This window comes from Lutjanus erythropterus, chromosome 6, assembly GCF_056507025.1.
Source record: "Lutjanus erythropterus isolate fLutEry1 chromosome 6, fLutEry1.hap2, whole genome shotgun sequence".
NCBI classification, from domain to species: Eukaryota; Metazoa; Chordata; class Actinopteri; order Lutjaniformes; family Lutjanidae; genus Lutjanus; species Lutjanus erythropterus.
In genome coordinates, this window is record NC_139322.1 from 16,037,629 (window position 1) to 16,062,003 (window position 24,375).

At 38.7% G+C, this 24,375-nt stretch overlaps 3 protein-coding genes across 4 annotated transcripts; 1 reads left to right on the top strand and 2 right to left on the bottom strand.

The window, feature by feature from the left end:
* Positions 1 to 1,002: 1,002 nt before the first annotated feature.
* pabpc1l (poly(A) binding protein, cytoplasmic 1-like) lies at positions 1,003 to 12,940 on the bottom strand. 2 transcript variants are annotated; one of them, XM_084720854.1, is made up of 18 exons: positions 12,730 to 12,940; positions 10,746 to 10,950; positions 10,130 to 10,323; positions 9,294 to 9,409; positions 9,018 to 9,083; positions 8,557 to 8,696; positions 8,366 to 8,460; positions 8,027 to 8,164; positions 5,285 to 5,380; positions 4,407 to 4,667; positions 4,139 to 4,168; positions 3,667 to 3,754; positions 3,462 to 3,581; positions 3,241 to 3,377; positions 2,775 to 2,883; positions 2,549 to 2,679; positions 1,445 to 1,520; positions 1,003 to 1,195 (listed from the first exon to the last, which is right to left on the bottom strand). In XM_084720854.1, the coding sequence occupies exons 2-17, from the start codon at positions 10,936 to 10,938 to the stop codon at positions 1,458 to 1,460; spliced, it is 1,977 nt and encodes a 658-aa protein (XP_084576980.1). In that variant the 5' UTR covers positions 10,939 to 10,950; positions 12,730 to 12,940; the 3' UTR covers positions 1,003 to 1,195; positions 1,445 to 1,457. The 2 variants fall into 2 exon arrangements, with proteins under 2 accessions (XP_084576980.1, XP_084576981.1); XM_084720855.1 differs by lacking the exon at positions 4,139 to 4,168.
* A 139-nt stretch (positions 12,941 to 13,079) lies between these two features.
* On the bottom strand, positions 13,080 to 18,903 carry LOC146325075 (14-3-3 protein beta/alpha-1-like). The gene is made up of 6 exons (XM_084720856.1): positions 18,752 to 18,903; positions 17,036 to 17,337; positions 16,791 to 16,914; positions 15,681 to 15,844; positions 15,036 to 15,131; positions 13,080 to 14,938 (listed from the first exon to the last, which is right to left on the bottom strand). The coding sequence occupies exons 2-6, from the start codon at positions 17,327 to 17,329 to the stop codon at positions 14,882 to 14,884; spliced, it is 735 nt and encodes a 244-aa protein (XP_084576982.1). The 5' UTR covers positions 17,330 to 17,337; positions 18,752 to 18,903; the 3' UTR covers positions 13,080 to 14,881.
* Positions 18,904 to 20,860: 1,957 nt separating this feature from the next.
* On the top strand, positions 20,861 to 24,184 carry ognb (osteoglycin, paralog b). Its single transcript, XM_084720857.1, has 6 exons — positions 20,861 to 21,074; positions 21,184 to 21,256; positions 21,545 to 21,709; positions 22,459 to 22,661; positions 23,515 to 23,607; positions 23,763 to 24,184. The coding sequence occupies exons 1-6, from the start codon at positions 20,976 to 20,978 to the stop codon at positions 23,931 to 23,933; spliced, it is 804 nt and encodes a 267-aa protein (XP_084576983.1). The 5' UTR covers positions 20,861 to 20,975; the 3' UTR covers positions 23,934 to 24,184.
* Positions 24,185 to 24,375: the final 191 nt, after the last annotated feature.

The window sequence follows — 24,375 nt, forward strand, 5'->3', positions numbered from 1 at the left end:
AAGGTTCAGCTGGTGTCAAACTGATCTAACACTTCACTCTACATGGTCAGAACACACGAAAAATTATCATTTAACTTTGAGATCATCACCATATTAATAAGTAATTTATTCATGACAGAAGCCAATATCAAGTCTTATTATTTCTTTAAAAGGTCTGAGACACTGTACAAGGGTAAAATTAATCAAGTGATGCAACTCAACAATTTTAGAGTGAAACTATGGAACTTAAAAGATGAAATGACATGTTGTTCCTCTTACAAATAAGCTGAATTCATGAGCTAAAAAACAAAACCACAACCACACCCTTCCTCAATTCAAAACACTGCAGCAGTCTCATTTGGTCTAGTTCACCGGGACCAGTTGCTAACAGTGACAAATGTTGACTTTAGATCTAACACTGCAACTGACATTAGTAAGCCAGTGTGACAACTTAATCACTCCTTTTTACTTGTGCTTGACGGTTTTGGATGGTCCCCCTAGAACCACTAAAGGAAGTGGCTCTGTGCTGATCTTTTAAAAAGGGACAATTCATATTTTTCCTCTCGCCTGTTGTGCTTTTTATCTTTCTCGTTAGGCTTGATGTGAGTTGCAAAGTTTTGGAGGTAACAGCTATAGAGATGTCTGACAAGAAGTTAGAGCTCAGCCAAGGAGCCCATTGATTTTTATATCCTGCGCTGTCACAAGCACAGGCCTCTTGTCCATGAGCAGATGCATACTTCCTTCTGTTCAGTTCCTGGGTCTATTTCAGTGGAAAGAAAAGAGTTCCTGCATAAGCATCAAAAGCCGAGTGCCTTTTTTTTGTTTGTTTGTTTATATTTTTTGTAACCTCTATGACTTATATCTCCAAAACACAGCAATTCACACCAAAGCACTGAGTAAAAGAATCTCCTGTTTGTGTCGCTTGTTGGTTTGTTTTTGAGACGGGGACAAGTAACATTTTAAACTTTAAGTAGACGCACAGCTGCATTGACCTTTTGTGTTTAACAAATGACACAAGACGGGTTTGATGCATATACTCTAAACTTTATCTTCTAACAAAAGGTATTGCAACAACAAAATATTTTAACTTCACAAATCTCTCCAATTTAATCCACATAGAACATTTTTCTCTTTTCTTTTTTCATCTTTTTTTTTCAAAATTTCTTTTTTTTTCAAAATTTCTTTTTTTTTCCCTCCTCCAGAAAGTCGTTGACATCTGGAAAAACACAACATGGTTAAGGTCTTTTTTTGTGTGTGGGAACATTTAATGTCTGAAACTCAGCACACTTTTCTATGAAACACAGCTGTGCAGAATTCTTTTTGAACTACTGAATTGTGATTGAAAGGCTAAATTTTACCACAGCCAAAGACAAAACAGATACTTCTAACTTGAATTTATATGAACTGTAACTGTAGCAAAGGTCTGTAAGAATCCACTCAGTGTTGAAGAGAAGTTGTTTCCAACCTGAAAGGGCTCTTCATTTCTTTGGAGAGCACTCCTTCACCTGGTGAGCCTGCAGGACAGCAATCGCTTCATCCACCTGAACAAAGGAGAGGAAAGAGATAATTCTGTAACGTCAGTCCCATCATTAATTAATTGTGCTCATGTCTGTACAGTAGATACGATGCTACAGACAGGAGATGATTAGCTTAGCTCAGGCCACAGATAGAAAATAGCTACCCTGGTTCTGTCCAAAGGTAAATATAATCCACCCACCAGCACCTCTATAGCTCAATAATGCACACTTTGTAGAAAAATCGAGGACTAAAAGCATGGTAATGTGCTACAGTTTCTTGGCCAGGTAGTACTTCTCCTGAATGGGCGGAGTTTTTCAGGACATAGCAGTGCAAGCTTCAGCGAACTCTAGGGTGAGCTCCAAGTATACAACAGAAATTGGACGTGTAGGCAAAGTATAGGCTAATTTTATTTATAAAGCATGGGAAATTAGACTGAATAATACACACAGACACTGCACTTAGCCCCAGGCTAAGGGAGCTGTTATCCCAAGGCTTAGAAAGCAGAACGCTTTCACACTCGCATTCCTGGAACATTCCAAAGTGGGCTAACTGCAACTTTAGCCTAGGGCTTACTGACCCCAGACCAGAGCAGGGATGGCCTTGAGTTTGTGGGGTTATCACCTGAAACCCTAAGAAGTGCCGGTGTGAAACATGGCTAAAAGAGTGGAGTGGTCACAGATCATTCTAAAATGTTTACATCAGCTGGCGTACCAACAGACATGTAACCCAGGGCTAGTAGAAGGGCACTATGAATCATGTAGCCTTGTGCTTGGCTTACCACTGTCTTAACAATGTATGTGGGGAAAGGGTCTAAATTAACCCAGGTTTAAGCACAGCCCAAGGCTAAAAATATGCAGTGTGATCAAATGTGTCCATCTCTTTGGGCAAAATACTACACTGATACCAGAATACAGACGTCACATCTTGTATATTTTTATATATTTTTGTTGTTTAGTCTATCTTGTCAATATACTTCAGCACTACTTAGTTCAGGGGCAAAGTGAGAAGTAAACCCAAGTAAATTCAGTCAGAAAACTGAACATAATTATACCTTCGAGTGCAGGGACTCAGGTGACTCCAGCATGTGCAGCAGCTCCGAGTTGTCGATCTCCAGCAGCATCCCGGTGATTTTTCCAGCCAAGTTTGGGTGAAGTGCATGGATCAGTGGGTAGAGTCGCTCTCCTACACAGCAGAGACAGAGAGAGAGGATTAACAACCAAATGCACAAGTTAATTCAATCCACATAAAACAGAAAATAGAAGTGAACGATGCCACACCGAGGAGCTGTTTCTGATCCATGAGTGGAGCCGCAGCCAACATCGAGGCAGTGAGCGGCTCCTGACCCTGAATGTGCACCGGTGACTCCATCACAGGAGCAGGGACAACCTAAAAACAAGTGTACCACAACATTAATCAACTGACTTTTTCTGTAATATCACAACATCCTGAAGGTTGTGTCTTAATTATACAATTTTTTTTACAGTGAAAACAGAATTTAAAAGTCAAGGATTATTCTGTTTATTTTCAGTCGCTGTCTCATTTTCTCTGCCAGCATACCAATTATTTCTCAAGTTCTTTTTTCAGCCACAAGACCAAAAATGTTAAGTCACATTTGTCCAGGAAATCATGAAGAAATTATAGTTTATCTCAGCTTTTAATTTTTAAATGTTTTATAACAAGTGACGATGCCAATGACCAAACTTTCACAGTTGTTTCTGGCCCTGGATATGTATTATAAGGTACCTGTAGTCTTGTCATGGGTGCAGGTACAGTGATGACCTGCTGCACGTTTCTCACTGCGGACGAGTACTTGTACTGGCTGCTTCTGGTCACGACAGGCATGTCAGTGCGCCCTCCGACAGTCTGGGTCCCAATGTTATCTAACCACAGATATCAACAGGTGTCAGAAACTACCATAATTTTAGAAAAAAATGGAACTCATCCTGTTGTCATAGATCTGGTACTTGTCTTTTGTGTGGTGCTGTGGACGCGCGGTGCCTGGGTGGAAGCCTGTCTGACTGTAGCGATGGGGGTCGATCCATGTCGGGGAGCAGAACTACCAATATACTGGGTTGTGTAGGGACCTAAAAACATGGGAGAAGACTTATGAATATTGCACATAAACATACAGTTTTTCCCTTGTAAACATTTAAGAAGTGATCTGTTCACCCTGTACTCGGGGTTGCTGTCCTGTCCAGCGAGGGACAGGTCTCATGTTGCTGACAGTGTTGTGGTTGTAGAAGCAGCGAGTCGGAGGCTGAAAGATACAGGTTTGTTAATGAAGCCAACCTCTGAATCAAATATAATTGTTTTTATCCATGATTGTGAAGGAATTAAATAAATTTTAGACTTCATTACGCTTCACAGCACGTGTCATTCAGGCAGAATACTAAAGCAACACCTGCTAATGACCAGTACATCTACAGCCCCATTCAGACTGGATTTATTTCTCCAGGGAAGGATGATTTTTACATGATCTGCCCTGGTCAGTTATTTTACTCCCATTGGAACGCATATCAGTCATGTCTCAACAAAACATAGTCTTTATGTAGCGTAAGGCAAATACTGAGAGGTAATCAAAGAGTCAGACTTTTTTTTGCAAGAAATACAACCCTGATTCCAAAAATGTTGGAATCCCTACCCCCTTTCCAGTCATGTCTTCGGCTGTCACCTATCAAATAAAAGCAAAGGGAAAAGATTAAACCATGCAAGACAAAGCTATATTTCAATATATATCTACTGTCAGACTTGGGCACAGACACGTTTTGAAGGTACCCCCAACTACCCTGTTTTTTTGTTTTTTTTTTGCAATTGATTGCATTCTGTGTTTATTTGCATTTTACAAAGCCTCCCGTTTTTGGAATCGGGGTTGTATCACATTCCCAGCGTCACCGTTCAAACATTCATACCTGTGGAACAGTCATGTAATATCCAGTCTGCTGGTACGAGTCAATGATCGGACTTGTCATGGTCCTCAAGGTAGCGAGTCTCTGCATGTATTTGTTGGTCAGGATCGCTTTTCGCTCCTCCCTCCGCTGAGCCAGAGCCACATACAGTGGTTTGGTTGCAACAATTCTCCCATTCATTTCAGTTACTGCTTTTGTTGCCTCCTCAGGTGAAGAGAAACAGACGAAGCCAAAGCCCTTACTTTGTGACCCATCTGTCATGACCTACCGGAAGCAAAAAGGCTCAAATTCAGAAATGCTTCAGATACTTGATATCAGAGCTGTAGACTTCAGACTTGGACCAACTTACTCAACTTACTTGAGACCTGAATGCCTGAATATGTGACTTGACTCAAACATGGGAGTTGCTGGTCTACCACTGCCTTGATCAGTAAGTTTATTTGTGTTTTGAGTGACTTTAGTGTTTTAAAGGGTTAGTTTGGATTTACCAAAAATATGGAGCTGCAGATGCCTAGAAGAAGTAGTCAGTTTGATGTGTGTTCTGCAGTTAAGTCTGAGTCAACTTATGGTTTTGGCCACAAAACAGTAAAATACTACTTCAGTAACATTAAATCAGCAATCTGATAGTGTAACTGCTCGAGCTGCAGGCAGCCAATCAAATGTTCTGACCTGCCAGAAATCCAACCAATTCTAAAATTAATTCAACAAGTCAGGGGTAAAATCAGGCTCAACACAGAAAGTCTGTTCAGTCTGAGTCTACAGGAGAGGTTAGTCCTGGATACTGATCCCTTTAAGTTCTGCTGGGCAGGCTTGATGATGATTACGTGTGTGCACAGATAAATTTCAGTGAAGAAAACCCAAGAACCATCTCATTATAGTACCTTGGCACTGGTGATGGTGCCGTAAGGGGCAAACTCCTTCCGGAGTCTCTCGTCATCTATGGTATCATCCAGGTTCTTCACATAAAGATTCACCCCCTGGAATCAGAAAGAAGAAGAAATGCTAAGTTCCATACTTCCCAACCATTCTGTCTGTCCGTCAAAATGATCACTGTAAAACTATAGACCATTAAATCCAAATATACTAACTGAGTATTTCAAATTTATTTTATTTTACAGCAGTTTTTTATTGCATCTAGTACAGTCAATTGTCAAACCTGGGATTGGATCTAATGAGCACATTAACACACACTTTCTTAAGGTTTTGTGTAAAACAAAGCCTAAAAACAACAATTTGAAGTTACATGTCAGACTATTTTTAGTTATGAGCAGTAACTTCCTGGTGTCTCCAGTGGTTGCCTGGCAACTTTGCATAAGATCTGTAAGGAATAACAGACTGTTGTTATAGACAGTTATCCACTTTGTGTTGCATCATCCTGTCGGGATTTCTTCCATAATAATGACCTGCTCACTGTACGTTATACAGAAATAACAGAACTTGGAGTGCTGGAATTGACCAATCAGAATCAAATATTTAACAAAACCATGCAATACCAGGACATAACTTGTTAATTAGTGACCTTTAGAGGTATGGGTAGTTAGACAGGCCCTGCTTTCCAAATCATATACTTTTTAAATTTTCATATATATTTCAGCTGCCCTTAAAAAATATATACCGTTGCAGTTTGCATACTACTTGGACGTTCTACTTCCTCAGAGCATTGCACCGTGAAATTTGACCCTCATGCTTATACACCCATCACAGAGGATTGTGGGTTAGAAAAGCATGCTGGCTTGCATACTGCAAAATGCAACTAGATGCAGCAGAACATCCTGTGCTGCTGCATTCAGTATTTGTCATACTATGCACCGGGGGAAAACCCTTTTTCTGGTAGAGTAAATAGTGTGGTAGTTTGGGTATTGGAACGTACTTTTAGTTACCAGTGGACAGAGCCAGGAGAGCTTTTTCCAGTCTTTATGCTAAGCTAAACTAAAAGGCTGCTGGCTGTAGCCTTCGACCACAAAATATGAGAATGGTATCCATCTTCTTATCTACAACAGGGTTGGGAATTTTGTGCATTTTCCTTACCCAGTAGTTAAAAACACTAAGAATCAATAATTAATAATTAATCCAACATGCAGGTTCTCTCAAATTTTCTTTTTCTTCTTTCATTTTAACTCTCACTGTTCAACAGTTGGCTCAGCCTGACAAAACAATGTCAAATCAGGCACAATTACTGCCATTTCTCGACTGTCAATTAATACATTATTAATCTGTTAAATTCTTCATGGCGAGAAGTCAATTAATCATTAAGTTCCCTACTCTGCAAGAAAGCTTTTCTCCCCCCCAAAATTCATACTGTTCCTTAACCTTACATTAACTTTCACAGGAGACAAACATGGTGCTTCTGTAGCTTTCTTTTTGAGCATTCTTTGCTTTTACAAAGTTAATCCTCTGCTGGCCTCAGAAATGTGTCTAATCAAGTTGGCAAGTTGAAAAGGACAACAAAGACAGAACTGGGACACAATCCACTCAAAACTGCAGAGTAAACGGAACATCTCTACTAAACTGTAGCTACACTATTTTTTTGTGAGTTGTGAGTCTAGTGAGGGTAATTCCATTATCATACATCACATTTATTTTTATTATTTCTATACATGCCACTACTTCCACTACTGGGGCATTAGATTGTGCCTGTAACTCTGCTATTTGGTGTATTATTGGGGATATGTACATCACTTTATTATAGATGCAAGATATTGGATTTTTGCTGATATTTTATATATTCTAACGCCTTTAGCAACTAAAAATGCCAGTACATGCAAATATGTTTTCCCACCTAATTGCAGAGAATGTCAGATCTCTCATGTAGTAGAATTAACATTATAATACCCTCTCTTGTTGTGATTACCCACTGGGAGATGTAGCCATAAAGTACAATGCTTTTCAAAATGTACACATTCTCTGGGCAAAATAGGAAAACTACTGCTGATTTTTTTTTTTCCCCCACCTGTCCCCGTTTCTCTTTGTTCTTCAGAATCATCATAATGATCAGGATGACAGCTATTAAGATGAGAAATTAAATCTGTAGTGTTGAAGAAACATGATTTGGCTCCTCACATAAACGTTGAGCATTGATTGCAAACACAAACTTTGCTATCCGTTTTGAACAAAAACTTTTTTTTTTTCCACAAAGACGGACACAAAATAATCCCTATATTTATCACCAAACTGCCATATTTGGTTATGTCAATGAGTCATCATCAGTGTCATAATAATCAGCAGAGCCTCTTGTAACCACTTTGTAACTCAATAATAACTCTGTTCCTGTCAGCACCTCCTTTAAATGAACCTGCAATCTGTTTTTATATTCTGTCTTCTACCTTGGTTTCTTCATTTTTCAGCTTTTTTTCCCCCATTTTTCAGTCCAGCTGCTGGCACAGTGTTGCTCTTAGAGAGCAAGTATACTCAGCTAAACTACACTGTATAAATAAATATCTATATTTATATAAACAACTCAGGTAAGGTCTCCATGGTGAACACTACTGAACTTTTAATTTCTTTACAAACAGTTAAAATCTCACTTCTAAAGAGGTAAATGCAAGATCATTAACAATTTGAGCCATTACTAATGAATGACATCAAATGAAAATGGCCATATGCAATCAATCCAACTGATGCACCTGGTAGCGCTGGATTCGGTCCTGTTTGATCTGGTCAAACTTGCGCTTGAGCTCTCCTTGGCGCTCCAGCCGCTTCTGAGCTCGACCTACATAGATGACTTTCCCATTGATCTCCTTTCCATTCATCTCATCAACTGCCTGGAAAACAAGTGTAAATCTTTAAACACCCTGGATTGTGTGTGACTACAGAGGTGGTTATCAATGCAGGAAAATAAAGCCAGCTTGGCTGTAAAATAATAAGTTAATGCTGCAGGCTCAGCATTAAATTCTATATAATTAGCTTGATCTGATGGCAGGTATCCAATCTGAGTGGACGCTGAAACTCAGCACAAACACTACCTTCTGAGCATCCATGTGGTTAGCATAGTTTACAAAGCCAAATCCTCGTGAACGGCCCCTGTCGTCCTTCATCACCCGCACACTGAGAGTCCTCCCTGAGAGTTTGAGCACAGACCAGTCTGCAACTATCTCACATACAAACTAAACCCTTGGCAATCAATTTATCAAAGAACGAAAGTGTGTTTTCTTACCAAATGCGGAAAATACTTCCTTTAGTTTCTCATCAGTGTAGTCTTCACCAAAGTTTTTGATGTAGACGTTGGTGAACTTCATGGCTTTGGTGCCAAACTCCACCTCCCTTTCCTTGCGGGACTTAAAGTGGCCGACAAAACTGCAGACACAACCCATCACCAAAGGAACAATAATAAATAGATAAGAGAAAGTGTGTAAGTTCGTTTAAATGCTTGATGTTCCACAGTGAAGAAATTTGCCTTTGGCATCAAAAACAGACAAGTGATGAGGACAGACATCAAGAACACAATATCAACAAACACGACTGTAGGATGTTGCAGTCAAAAAAAACATTCAGTAATTATCATTTATGCTGTAGGGACATGATGGCTTTCTGATTATTTTGCTTTGCCTGTTTAGTCCTAAAATTACAACACAGAAAGACAACAAGCCTGCACATACATCCTATCTATTCACTGACCTACACAGGGACAACTGACTGACTGTCCCCAGGAAATGGACCCTTGGGTTATCAGTGCCAGATCGACTAAACAAACAAAGACAAAAAAAACACACATGGAAAAGTCATCTGCAAAAAGTCTGTCTTCCAAGACTTATCAGAATTATAAATAAACATACATATACAGTATACATATATTCTGCTCTAATTTTTGCCTCCACTTATTTTTGTTTCAAAACATTTTTGCCACTGTTAAATTTCACCAGTTTGGTTTTTCAAAGTGTTTGGTTTACTCACACTTTCCTGTCATTCAGCAGCATCCCGTTCATGGTTTCGATGGCCCGGGCTGCAGCCTCGTGAGTCTCGAAGTGAACAAAGCCGTAGCCTTTGGATCCTTTCTCATCACAAACGACCTACAGAGAGAAAGACTTCATGTCATACGAGCAGACAAAAAAGCACCTGGCATTTGAATTTTAAATGCATGCTCTTGTATTAGGTTGGGTGAATAAATCTCAGAAATCATCCACCACACTGGTCAATAAATTTTGCACCAAAATAGCCATGTAATAAAAAACTACACTCAGAGTCTCTTCCCTGTTTTGGCACACGACAGGACTTCATGGTGCATTCAGGTGCACCTCGTAAACTCTGAAATCTTGACTCCAATGACTGTTGTTTGAAATGGGAGAATGTCTAGTTTTTTATTTTTATTTTCCTTTGTTAAAATACACAGGCCTACGTGATAAATAGAAAGTCTCAACGGACCCCCTTAACAGTAATCATATTGGCCAGTACTTCTTTCAGCAATCAGTGGTCAGCTCCAAAAACCCTGATTTGAGCACCCTTATTTTACATGTCTAAAGGCTTCATTGATCATTAGTTTTGTTCATCTGATTATGCATACATTATCAGGATATACCGATAAATATATATTATACTGTACGGTCAGACTCTTCTACAGAAAAATGTATCACCCAAATATTGCATGTACAAGATAACTGTATTGTCAACCACCTGCTTGATTGTACAACTTTAACTTAACACACACTGCACAAATACACAGCTGTATAAAACGTGACAGAGCTGTGACTGTCACACAGCAATCCAAAGAATGACCAACCACGGCCACTTACCTTGCAGGATAAAATATTGCCAAAGGCTGAGAAGGTGTCATACAGCGCTTTGTTGTCAATAGACTCATCCATGTTCTTGATGAAGATGTTTCCCACGCCAGACTTCCTGAGTCCTGGATCACGCTGAGACCACATTATTCGGATAGGCCGACCCTTGATAACATCGTAGTTCATCGTATCCAGAGCGCATTCCGCTAAAACAATAAATTCACTGATTAATAATGTCACCAAGAACTCCTTTTTGTTATACAAAAAAAAAAAATCGATTTACTATATTTACAGTATGTTAGTCTCCTGACAACAAGAACAGGTTCCTTCCTGTTTAGACAATTATCAGATCAGTTTAGGGACATTAGTTAAGAATTTATTTCACAGTATATTTTGTGTGTGTTTAGTCCTTGCTTGATAAAAAGTAGTAATCACTCCACTCCTGAGCTAAAGAGTCAGATTTCTCACAGGAAAAAATTCTGAAATACTAATATACATTGAAAGCTGTTATTTAGGTCTGCATTTGCACAAACATACGTTTCATTCAACTTTAATTTCCAGAAAAAAAAAAAAGAAGTGATATTTAAAGTTTATTATCAGGTGCATGTGGCTAAAATGAGTACCATACCATCAGCAGGTTGCTGGAAGTTAATGTAGGCGTATCCCAGAGACCTGCGGGTGATGATGTCCCGACACACACGGATGGACATGATGGGTCCAGCAGGAGAGAATTTCTGGTAGAGCATGGCCTCTGTAACATCTGGATGCAGGTCACCTACATACAGTGAGGCGAGGGGATACGCTGGTCCACTGCTGTTCATCTTGGGCAACAGCTAGTTCAAAAAAGAGCAATGTTATGAGTCTATCAGTTAAAAAGTCTAAATATTTACATGAATAAAGACTATATCCTCCAAATTGCCAAATTATTTGGGACGGCAGCTACAGCCAATGAAATCTTTTTATAACAGCTTGTCGACATTTTCTAATTTTATGATGAGATCATATTTGTTTTTATTGATCAGCCCTATGCTCATTTGTGATGATTCAGTAATATTAAAAAACACCTTTCAATTTATCCATCAGTTCATCATCTAAATTGCTAAACCTGTGCTCAGGGCGTGCTGGAGCCATTTGGTGGATGGTGGGATACACTTATATCAGATAGACATCACAGTTATACTAAAAGGTTAAAATCTTTACAAAGTGTCCATCCTTTTCTTTTTTCTTTTAACCTTAATTTAAATCCGAAATCTCTAGAAATACACTATCTCTTTCACAAGACAGACCTGGACAAAATGGAAGCACGTGATAGATATCACATAGTTATATATGAACCCACAACAATTACAAGAATCACATATAAGCACAACAAAACAAGACCCAAAAAGATGACAGCAGACAATAATACTGGAAGCACCTCACAATATAGTGCAACACAATTTAATAGCACCACAAGCTACAACTTCTAAAACTACAAAGATGAATCATCATATTATATCATGTCATCTTTTGAAGATTTTATTTTATAATTTAATGATTATCTTCTGATGCATCATTTATCTTATCATACCCCCTAAATTGGACACTGATGCTTTTTATATATTTCTAAAACCAACACCTATTTTCACACTTACTTGTATGTACATAATAGTTCTATGCTTACTTTGACTTATCTTTGTTTTGCTGTCCCTTTTTTTTGGTTTATATCTTCTCCTAAAATGTTGTTGGAACAAGTACATTGAAAATTAAAACCTCAAAGGAGTCAAATTCCTTGTATATGGACATAAGTTCCTAATAAAGGGAATAGTGAAATTCATTGCATTGAAAGTAATAGCTACTAAGCTACAGCACACTTAATTTACTTATGTGTATTCATCCAGTTAAAGTCTAAGAAAAAAATTAATCTGCATCCCTGCTTGAAAGAAATTGTGCATATGGTTATGGCTGTTGATTCTTTATAAATCACTATGCAGACAGTAGAAAGAGGATACATAAAAGGTGTACTTTGATTTAACCAGTTATACACTCATCTGCCAATTTATTAGGCCTCATTTATGTCAATGAGGGTGACCTACTTCTTTGTAAAAATACAACAGCACCACAAACTACATCCTCCAAAAATATTAGGTTTAATCAACACCTTAAATGTATAGTTCACCCAAAAATTAAAAAATATATTTTTTTCGTCTTATCTCGCTCTCTCTCTAGTTTTGGGGTGAAATGTCCTTTTAAGGCACCGTAGAACTGCTAGATTACACTGCTTTAGGTTTAGCTGCTTAAGCTGTAGCTACCTCACAAATCCCTGGTTAAATCAGATCTTAGTTCAACAAAATGTTGAGCGAAAACGTGTGGTTAAATACTTTAGTGAAAATTGATAAACTGGCATTTACAAAACTTTTATCACATTATTTTAGCATAGCTTTAACTAGGGAACACATCAGCTAGACTTGTTACCAAAAACACCACAGAGAACTAGCTAAAGTTAGCTAACTAGATTTACACTCGTTCTTTGTGCGCTTCACGTCAAAATTAGCGAAAATCTACTGCAGGTGAAGCAACTTCATCTCAAATACACAACCCGATGAAAATATCGTCAAATTAACGTTACTTACAGCTTTTAAATAGCCAGTAGTTGTGTGACTTTCAGTGTAGCAGGTTGTGAGCGCCGTTCACTTTCCACATGGGCGGGAGGTTTTTTTTCCTTTAATTATGACCGTGCAACACCTGCACGAGAGTCCTCCGCACATCGTTATTTCAATTAGGCTGTGAGAGGGTGGAGATTGACCAATGTCTCACTCCGCGATGAAGACTAGTTCTGGCAAATCAAAGGCTAACCGATTTCTTTCGCCCTCTGGTGGTAAAGGAGTTCGGAGAGTCAGGTGATTTGATGCTAGCCTTACAAGAATTAACCATATTATTAAACATATTCGTTGTGAACAAAAATGAAGACGTAATTTGCCTGTTATCTTAAACGAAACTTTATTTCACTGAATGGTCTTTGACACTTTCCTATTTCTTACATGTATAGTGAAACTAGAATGGTTTTAAGATACATAAACACAAAGCTAGAATTACACCAACCATTGTTTATCTCCATTTCATCATTGCTTTTTAGAGCTATTCTAAATTTTCACAACCACGTGTGTGCACTGGGTAATAGACTGTTACAGAAGCAAATTTTTAGCCATAAGACTTGTCAGTAAAAACAAAGCAAGTAGATACCTGATATACAGACAGGCTTCGTTCCACATTCACTAACTGCATTTTCATCAAGCATAATAATAAACTGACATGGTATTTTTTTTTTCTTCAACATAAGATTATTTCAATTCATTGGAGCATTGTCAGAATAAACAGACTGTCAGCTATAATGTGGAATGGTGTCTTCAACTACAATATGTGGAATGTAGTGGTGATACATGGTATTGTGACACTGAGCTTCTTTCCAAAGTGATGGGAATGGGCTTCTCCAAATTGCACCTTCAAAATAGACCTGATTTTTTTTTTTAGGCGATCATTCACACCAGCAAAGAGATGGGTAAAAACTGAGGTCAAGATTTAGCTATGTAAGTTTAGCTATTTGTCTGGGCTAACTCGTTTTCTTTAAAATACCTAAAAACAACAAAGCAGATGCTGCCACCTTAATGAAAATAGAGGCTGCAAGAGAAAGCCAGGCACAGATTTTTTTTTCTTTTTTTTTTTCTTTAGGGAGAAAACAACCGCTTTAAGAGGAATATTTTGCAAGCAGGGTTGATACAGTGTGGTAAGACATTTTTCAATTAACATCAATAAAAGGTTACTTTAGGTTTTACATACAGATGATAGTCAAATCTTGCAAAATACATGGAACCACATTTACGCACATACAATTTCCATTGTACTGAGATCAAGCAGCACCTGAACAGTGAGTAAAACTACAATGACAATCCATACTTAATTAAAAAATACAAATAAAAAGGAGCACTGCCTTTCCAAAAGCCTAATAATGTGGAATGTCTGAACAAATCTAACATGACAATTTAAGGGGGTCCCTTAAAACTTTTGAAACTGTGAAAATTTGTGAACATGATCAAGGAGCATTACACCAAGATGTCAGTGTCACAATACAGCCTGCCTCCTTTCTGTATGAGCCCACAGCAGAATTGCAGTTAGTTGAATACAGGATTGTACGTGTGTGTGTCTGGAAATTCGAACACAAAGAAAAAAAAAATGTTTTGGGGTTGTGAAGCAACATGGAACGCCTACCATCACAGTGTTTGGTGGAAATCAAACTGCCAGTTAAATTACCATACAATAAAACCTGTAAATATCATGAGGAATCACAAATAAGAAAGTAACAAAAAAAAAAAAAATAAAAGGGATGAAAAATGCACAACAAACTAGCTGGGACAAAGGGATTTGGAAGGACGATTAGAATTCACAACACCCCCCTCCCCCCCCCAAAACCATACACACACAATCTTTCACTTCCTTTCACACTTGCTCATTCACTACACAGACATACACACACACACAAAGCCGACAAAAACAACAGCAACATGGACTCACTAATCAATACAACATGTTTCCACAAAGTGACTGAATCTGCTAACTGAAAATTACCCTGTCACCTCACAGTGAACTGAGAGGGGTAAACTAGTTGGTCAGGAGCAATTCAGGCTGCTTGTCATACAGAAGTGGGAGGAGCTGATGGAGTGGAGGGGGATGTATATAAGCTGTCTGTGTTTAAGATAAGAGTGTAGGTGGATTAACAGTGCAATTCCATTAGTTTTCCCCGTCTCCGGTCTCTCCCTCATCTGCCTGGTTTTCTGATGTCCACAGCTGGGAGGAGGGACAAAAAATAAAACGTTAATGATCGGTTGTGAATAATACATCAGGATTGATCAAAAGCAAAAACAGCATGTGGCTTAAAACTCACAGTCAGGTTGTCCCTTAGTAGTTGCATGATCAGGGTGCTGTCTTTGTAAGAATCCTCGTTCAAAGTGTCAAGTTCAGCGATGGCTTCATCAAATGCCTGGAATACAAAGATTACACTTGTTATTTTAACTTGAATCATCCAGCAACATCCTTGAAACACTGTCAGGCAATGACTAAGCGAAATCGTTTTTTTTTTTCTAGTCAGCAACGAAAAACAAATAAAAGGAACTTTCATGTTGTGTTGATTTTCGAGGCCGTTGTTGACAAAAGCATTGAGTTTAATATAAAAATTCAAATAATCTGAAGAAAAATCTCCTCCCGCTTCTTTTTAACTGACTAGATGTAAACATAGACTCTTCCAGTCTGCATTCTGTAAATCATTTCATCTGATTTCAAGAACAATGGCAGCTATTAAGAACAACTGTTTAGAAATAGCCAATCTTCATGCTGATGGTCTTATTTATGTAGGTCATACAGAGGCATCAGCATTACATTGACACTATCTACCAGTTAGACACTGGTTGTAGTATGCTTAAATTTGCTCAGGCTTTCTGGCAGTTGTAACATTTGCAGTTTCCAAATCTTTAAACATACAGTTTAGCTGTAAAAGGATTTCAAAACTATGTCTTTAGGCTTCAGTTTGTACCGTCTTAGCCAGGGTGCAGGCCTTGTCCGGGTTGTTGAGGATTTCATAGTAGAAGACTGAGAAGTTGAGAGCCAGGCCAAGCCGGATTGGGTGTGTTGGCTGCATCTCCCCCTTGCTTATGTCAAAAGCTTGCTGGTACGCCTGCTGGGAGTTTTCCACTGTATCTTTAGGGAGAAAAAGATTAACAAAAATGTTACTATCACAATGTAAAATACATTTTAAAGCAGCCTTGATTAATTTATTTGGCCATTTGGGATCAGTGGAACAAGCAAAACAACAATGAAATACTGTATGGTTGTCTTATATTTGAAATTAGCAGATGTATTGTCAAACAGTTGTCCATTAAATACTGAGTAGACAGGAACACTAGCATTAATCTAGAGTTGTGTTTGTGTCAGTCCAACATTCACTCTTGTTCTAGCTCTGTTTTAGCCTCCACTAAGCCCTGAGGGAAATATCTTGCTCTTTTAGGAGTTGTGCTCCACTGTCTTCACCAGCTAAGGGCCAACTTTGTTTATCTGCCATTTGGTAAAGGGCAGGTGGTCTGCCATATGTATATCAGAGGGGGTTGTGTTGGTTTTTTGTTTGTTTGTTGCTTTAAGAAAAAAAAAAAAAAAAAAAAAAAACAGCTGCTTGCTGTTGCTAGAAACAACACTGATGAAAGTAAATCAAAACAAATAATTTGTAATCCATAAAAAACAAAATTTTATTTGTTTGTGGGATGTGTCTCAGGTGTTTACTATGTTTAAATACAGTGATCGCTACGTACAAATTTAGTAAATTACGTTGATTATTACATGTAAAATGCTGCTTGACAAATGCCACTTTGCAAGCCCCTGGAGTGTTTGAGGCAAGTCTCCCTCACATTCCCTTTTAACTGTTACATTCTGTGTTTTTAATTTTCTATGTATACATAAACAAAAAAAAAAAATGAAATAAGCTACACACATTCTGAGGGAAACTACAGAGTTGGGTGATGCTCTGTGGGCTTACCACTTCAACAGATCCCTTTCATATACACATACCTCTTAAATCCACTGATATTATAAAAATATTAATAAATGCAGTTTTGGCACATCATGTTTAGGCACAAATTGTGTCTTTACTTACCCTTCTTAGCATCCCCAGATGCAACCTCAGACAGGTATCTATAATAATCGCCCTTCATTTTCAGATAGAACACCTTGCTTTCAGCAGAACTTGCGTTGGTAATGAGAAAGTTGTCCAGTAGCCCCTGAAAACAAAAGTTGAGTTTCTCAATTTTGTCATAATCAGGCAAAATCACAAACAAGCACTGTCTTCACAAGTGCATGAATTCACAGTTTTTAAACACCAAAGAAATCAGAAACCCTTACGAGCACATCATGGCAGATTTCCTGCAGCTCAAATTCAATCTTCTCCCGGTATTCACGTGCCATCTGCTGTTTTTTGTCATTGCCCTCAGTCTTCTGCTCGATGCTGGAGATGACGCGCCAGGATGAGCGGCGTGCTCCTACCACATTCTTGTAGGCAACAGAGAGAAGGTTGCGCTCCTCATTTGACAGCTCCACACCTTGCTCCGTCACAGACTTCATGGCTGCGGCCATGTCATCATAGCGCTCAGCCTGCTCAGCAAGCTTGGCCTTCTGTACCAGGTCGTTCTTATCCATTTTCTAGACTGAGGCAAAGAAAACACAATATTAGGGGTGGATATGTGTAGATAATTGAGGGAAAAAAACAACAAATTTCATAATAGTCATTACATTGTTTATTCAGCAGACATAACTAAGTGCTCTCAACTGAATTTATATCACTTTGACAGATCAGGTATTTTAAGTAAGGAAGCCAGTAGATTCAAAGTGCAATAAGCATTGCGAACTGGGCCCCTTGGCAAGTGGGTCAACCATACACATCACAGGCTAAGGTTAGCTGCTAGCTAGCTGATCCCATCCTGTCTCGTCCTTATCGCTCTTAGACAAATTTTGACTGAACTGGACTGAATCCACTTCGACTTAGAAACTGCCACAATGTAAATTTTAACAAGCACAGGGGATTTACTGGCACGTTCAACGTTGATTTCACCGACACTTGCTACACCAGCCGAAGCCTTCCCGGGTCAGGCATTAATGCCCTCCCCTTATGTTGCGATCAACGCTAGCGCGATGATACATTTCGCTAGCTAATATCAACATTAGCTTGTTTACTGCGACCACATTAGATTCTTCATTTGTTTTGTTCCTATTTACGCTGACGACCTAACTCGATTTGATAATAGCACTGCTGCTAATCTGTCGTATTCATGATATCGCAAAGCGAGTGAAGTGGCTAACAGTTAGCTTGGGTCGTGTGTACGAGTGGAACCCCAGGCCCGCGGCATGTCTCGCGAGAGTGTTAATATTCACCCAACCCCTGATCTTTACCTAACCATATTCATTTTTTTTTTTCTATACACAACCCTGCATAAATTTTATACACAGCGTAAAGGCATTAAAAGAAACAATCAGCCAGTATATGTTGCAAAATTAAGAAACATCGCAAACAAATCTCGCGAGAGTTCCACAAATGAAGGGTTCCCTTCTAGAAACCGACACTTAGCTAGCTTCCGTCGTCTAATGCACCGTTACCGCTATCTAACGGTACGCTCGTTAGCTAGGCCAGCAAAAGCAACGACTGGCTTTCGTTTAAAAAACACGGTAAAGATGGTGGCAATCAAGATTTGTCATCTTTAGAATCAACAGAAAACAAAATCTTGTACTGCAAGGTATTACTTTCGCGTTTAATTCATTTTCAACAGCTGTACCACAGCACGGCCCGCCCAGGCTGACGAGCCTGTCAGAACAAAGTGTCATGGAATCCGAGCGTCGGTTAGCTCGCAGGCTAGCATTAGCTAGCAGTCCCGTTATCTAGCATCAGCTGCTAGCCAGCGAGCTAAACGCCTAGCCTTTCACAAACCCAGCTAGCCTGGTCCGTTAGCTAGATGGCTTCAACAGGATTCAACCGGACACGATGAAACAGCCATTCTAACATTGAGCAACGAATGAAAATCTAGTGTTATAGTGCGTTATTTATTAATGTGAGGTTATTACACTTACAATATTGGCGACTTTTAATCCTGCTTTTTTTCTCTCTCTCTCTGGACGATTCAGCCTCCGTCCTCCGTCTCGCTCAGCGTTCAGGGCAGTACCACTTCCGCTACACTGGCACTTGTGTTTCCTCTTTTTCCACCACACATCTGCCTTACGTAATGCGACCACTGCACATACGCTAAATAAGATAATTAATACGACCAAATTTCAAATTAGGTTTCTCAAAAACACACTTAGCATGTTCGCTTATATCACATTTTAATAATTTGACGGATTGTAACGGAGCAGACCACCACTTTGACAATAGGCCGGTTTGAGATGGTTCACGTTACATGAGAATTAAAAAAAAAAAAAAAAAAATCAAACTTGATTGAAGGAATTAATGCATGTTAACATCCCCGTTGATTCATGTCGGCTGTGGCTTCCTGTTTTAGTTACTCAGACAAAATTAACATTATCCAGACGTCTTTAAAAGACTGGGCACATCAGTCGTGGACAACCACCTTCTGGCATTTCTGCTTTAACATTAGAGCTGGCTGCACCATTTAAACATGTTACGTAACTATATAAAACAACTGTGGCTGGGAACAGACTCATTATGGTCATCATATGAATACATTACATCAGTAAGTGTGATGCTTACATGTGTAAGAGAGTTCCCTGTGCTTTCCATCCTGCACAGCAAGGTCAGAGGTCAAGGTCAGAGGCAGAGCAGTACCTCTGAATGTAGCAGGGCTTCAGTGTTTTGCTCAAGGACACCTCAGCAGTTCAGATGTTTGTCAGATCAGGGGCTTGAACATGATACTCCAGTGGGGGCGTCAGTAGGTCAGTTAATAGGGCCTTGTTATGTAAACCAGAGAGTGGCTGGTTTAAGTCCAACAAAATACAGAAACCCTAACCGCACACGGCGCCTCACTACCATTATGTGGCAGCCCCCTTGCTTCGATAAAACTCCGTACATTTATGCATTTGTATAGGTCCTGTTGTACACATATGCATGCATATTCCTGGTCTCTATGTGTAAAATAAAAACAATAGAGACTATTTTCACACCAACCACTATGGGTTATGTACTCAGTAGTCATTACTATATTATTAAATGAGTACTCAGTATTCATGGCTTGGACCACCCCTATCTTTGAGCTCAGCCTTCATTTAAATCTCAGCTATACACCTGTAAAGTTTCATGACCACATCTTGCACGGCTGGGACACTATCATGTTGATAAAATATGTCCAGACAGACGTAAGGATCCCAATGCAAAGAGGAGGGGTCTTGAATCATCCTGAAGCAGTTTATTTCACATTAATTACCTGCTCACTCTACATTATCCCACTTATTACATGGTTACTTACCAAAAAATTAACAATATATATTATTATTATTATCTCACAGTCATTGTCAATACCTGTATATTGTGAGAAAAGAAGGACCTGTATTCGATTCAGGGTTAAGAAACAAATCTGCATCGTCTAAAGGAAAACTGAGTAACTGCTGAAGACATGTTGTAACTTTCCATCAGGTTGAATGCTTAAATTATCATCATAATTCAGAGAGGGGAAGCAGCACAGCACATGTTTTCTATGTAAGCTAACAGAACTCATCAATGATTAAGACAAACAAATTAAAAACATTTCATCACCCTCAAAGATGGCTGCTCCTTCAGAACTAGTCACTTCTAACAGGGGAACAGCCCTCTGCTAAAGACACAGAGGACAGTTATTGCTGTTATTAAGTTGGTATTTGAATTTAGGTATTATGTTGAAAAAGGCAAATTTTCAAAATAGTTCTCTGTCCAGCTCTGCGCTTGCTTTGGCAATTTATTTAGTAAATCTCTCCATTTTTTCCCCCATGAATTACTGGAACCCAGACCACTCTGTTTTTCCAGTAACAACATTCTTTTGTCACCGAAAGTATAATTTAAAAACAACCTTTGGTTTGGTTAATGATATGTTAACAGCCACTAATTTAATCATCACCTTGTGCTCACTATGTCCTGCTCATCATCAACAGGCACTTGTCTTAAAAATACACCGATATATTCTTTAGAATGATCCTGACCAACATAAACACAGCACGTATTGAGTTAAAGTTTTTTCCTTTTCTCACTCAGCAGTATACTGGCAGCTTAATAAAAACTGGATGGAAAATTTTCCTGCTCACATGTACCTCAGATCCCAGCCTAGCAGACAGCACTCTCCTCTCCTCTTTCACCACCAACTCAGACACAATGATGCAATTAAGGACTTTAATTTTCACATCTGTTATGCTCCCATGGATGCTTTCTTCTGCAGCCAAAGATGAATACATGGAAGTAAGAAAACCTAAGGTAAAAGTATTTTTGTTTTTTTATACTGTAAATGAGGGGGTGGACGACTGCATAACAGTATTGAGTTATGAGGAAAAGCTATTATAAAGATTTTTTTTCTTCTTTACAGAGAGACATTGTAAACTTTCCAGACTATGATATGATCCAAGACACTGACCCAGCAGTGGCTCCGAAAGCCGACGGTAAGGTTTGTTTGTTAACAGATAGATAGTTTTCAACAACTGTTTCAAAGCTGATTATGCAACTCTTGCTGAGGCATTCTTCCACATTTTTGTGAATGTAGCTAAAGCCCACATTATGTAATAATGGGGCTGATCAAGTGTCCTCGTCTCCACTCTGTGTAGTTCATTTTAGGCTGCACAGTCACATCGCTGAGACCACAATTAGTCGACTTATCCAAAAGACAAATATGTTTGTTTTTTTTTTAAATGTGAAAACAAGGTGATAAAACAACACTGTGTTCTTTTCAGAGCTGCCGACATGTCTGCTGTGTGTTTGTCTCAGCGGCTCTGTTTACTGTGAGGAGGTGTCCCCTGAAATGTCAACCGTCCCATCACTGCCAAAAGAGACAGCATATCTCTACGCACGTTTCAACAAAATCACAAGAATAAGCAACAGGGACTTTGCAGACATGGGTAAATAAGAGTTACTAATATAGTCAAATAATCATGGTATTATTATACTTTTGTATTTTTTGTAAGTTCTTATTTTTACTTAATTTTAGTTTTTTGTTTTCAATTAATTTTAGTTTCAGTTAAAGTAGGTTTGCTCATGTCAGTTTAGTTTCTATTGTTTACGGATGTTTAGTTTAGCTTTTACTAGTTTCAATATTAGTTTTAGGGGGGTTTTTTTATAATAAGGGGATATTTGTCAGGTGCAAGATTTATTTTAGTTAGTTTTGTAAGTACACAATTGTTTCAGTTAGTTTTTGTTTTTTATTTCAGTTAAACCTACTACAAGGAGTTTTTAACTGGTTATGAAACGGTCTCAATGTAATTTTAATGTCGCTATATGACTTAAATAAGTAATCGATCAATGAGAAGACTGGCTATTTTTATACAGTTATGTGTACAACCTGCAACAAGCCTGTGTTTACATTTTCCCAGCCAAAGTTAGTGAGTGGGATTTTGGCCAGCTACAAGGAAGCAGGAGAGATTTTACTTATGACGTTATATTTTGTGGTTATGGCTGTGGAAACACTACTGCTTTTGTCCACAGGTGCCAGAATCGACACAGTATCAAAGATCCTTGTAGTAGCTTTAACTAAAGTGTTTTCTCACACCTAGTTTTAATTTTTAGTGTAGTCTAAGTTAACTATAATAACCTTGCTCTTGAGTAAACTGGATCTTTCATTTTCCTTCCCTTTGTTTGTTTTTCTGACCAGCTACATTAAAAAGAATTGACCTCAGTGGGAATCTCATTGCTGAGATAGAGGATGGCGCTTTCTCAAAACTTCCCAATCTTGAGGAGCTCCGTCTTTCAGAAAACAGACTGACTAGACTTCCAATGCTGCCCAACAAACTAGTATTATTCAACGCCAATTTCAACAGGCTTAGAACCCCGGGTGTAAAGGCAACTGCTTTTAAAGTAAGTCAGCAAGTGAAACAATTGATAGTTAGTGTATTACCTATTAGAGAAGCAGAGAGGAGTACCAGCACAGAAGATTAACAATGCACTGCAGTGGACAGAGTCAGCAGCAAAACATATTTTAGCCACTTAAAAAAATATATCAATATCAGTTTAAGTGTATGCTATATTCCACCACTTTACCTTGCAGTCAGATAGCCCTTTCAGACAGGCAACTGCTGTTATATAAGCCAAATATCACTCTCTCCAAATCAGCCAGACTCCACTGGGAAAATCAGTAATTTTACCTCACAGAACACTGGAGTTGCTGATCTACTGTTGCCTCAATCAGTTTGTTTCTTTATGATATTGTGTGGGTTTCATGAATCTGAGCCAGTATTTTAAATTACAAAAGTAACACAATAACACAAATAAACAAACTGATCGAGGCAACAATAGACCAGCAACTATAGTGTTCTGTGAGGTAAAATTAGTGATTTTACCAATGGAGTCTGGTTGGTTTGGAGGGAGTGATATGTGGCTTATATAGCGGTGGTTACCAATCAGAAAAAGCTGTCTAACAGCAAGCTTAAGTTTAGAAAATATTCTAAATATAGCACACACTTAAAAAAAAAATAGTATTTATTAGTAGTATATTTTCCTGCTGACCCTGTCCACATCAGTATATTGTTTAGCTTCCATGCTTGCACTCCTCTCTGCTTCTCCACATGTAGGTAATACACTTGATAAATACCTCATACAAATCCATCTTTGAACTGTACCTTTCAAACGTTGCAGACATTATATACTTTGCATGTCTTTTTTTGATACAACAAGGAGCCTAATTTAAAATATTGGTCTCTTGTTGTTGCAGAAACTCACGAAACTGGCATATCTTTACCTTGGAAACAATGAACTGACAGCAGTGCCCCATCTCCCAGAGTCTCTTCACGTTGTGCACCTGCACGTAAGTTCATCTGCAATTCTCTGCAATCACAGCAATTAATCAGTGAAGCTCTGTAGAAGCAATTAAATTTCTGTCTGTCTTCTGAGCCAGTACTAGCTGCTACATGACAGGCCAATTTAGTGTCCTTGGACTGGTCTCCTGTGTCTGTTCTGCAGAACAACAGGATCTCAACAATAACAGATGAGACGTTCTGCAAAGGCAACACCAGTTACTACATCCGACCCAACATGTACGAGGTGAGACTGGATGGAAACCCTCTCAGGCTGTCGGAGCACCCCAACAGCTTCATCTGTCTGCAGTCTCTCCCCATCGGATCGTACAACTGAAAGAACCAAAGCACGCTTTTGTCAGAGGTAAAGATTTGGGATTTGGTTCTATGTAAGGGGTCTGCAACCTGCGGCTCCAGAGCTGCATGAGCCTCTTTTGCCCCTCCTCAGAGGCTCCCTGTGGCTTTCATGGAAAATTATATGGAAATGGAAAATGTTTTTTTACATTTTCATTTTCATTTATCACTCTTGTTGGCCTGAAGTTCTTAAATCTCTAATTGTAAAATGTGTCGTCTACACACAGAATAAAACAAAATAGAATATTGGATAGAATATTTCTTAGAATATTTTGCTGCCTTTTCCTTTAAATTTCATCAGTGGCTTGATTCTCTCCACGGATGACAAATCAAAACAGGGGAAGATTTCAGAGAAAAGGTTGCAGACCCCTATTCTATGTAAAATGAAAGGTGCAGATACACAGATAATTAAAAAAAACATTCGC

Coding starts and splice junctions, on each gene's coding strand:
- ognb (XM_084720857.1), top strand. CDS start 20,976: ATGATGCAATTAAGGACTTTAATTTTCACATCTGTTATGCTCCCATGG. Junction 21,075..21,183: donor TGGAAGTAAGAAAACCTAAG/GTAAAAGTATTT, acceptor TCTTCTTTACAG/AGAGACATTGTAAACTTTCC. Junction 21,710..22,458: donor CAGGGACTTTGCAGACATGG/GTAAATAAGAGT, acceptor TTTTCTGACCAG/CTACATTAAAAAGAATTGAC.
- pabpc1l (XM_084720854.1), bottom strand. CDS start 10,938: ATGAACAGCAGTGGACCAGCGTATCCCCTCGCCTCACTGTATGTAGGT. Junction 10,324..10,745: donor CTTCCAGCAACCTGCTGATG/GTATGGTACTCA, acceptor TTATTGTTTTAG/CGGAATGCGCTCTGGATACG. Junction 9,410..10,129: donor GCAATATTTTATCCTGCAAG/GTAAGTGGCCGT, acceptor TTCTCTCTGTAG/GTCGTTTGTGATGAGAAAGG.
- LOC146325075 (XM_084720856.1), bottom strand. CDS start 17,329: ATGGATAAGAACGACCTGGTACAGAAGGCCAAGCTTGCTGAGCAGGCT. Junction 16,915..17,035: donor AAATCTGCCATGATGTGCTC/GTAAGGGTTTCT, acceptor TTTTGTTTTCAG/GGGCTACTGGACAACTTTCT. Junction 14,939..15,035: donor TACTAAGGGACAACCTGACT/GTGAGTTTTAAG, acceptor CCCTCCTCCCAG/CTGTGGACATCAGAAAACCA.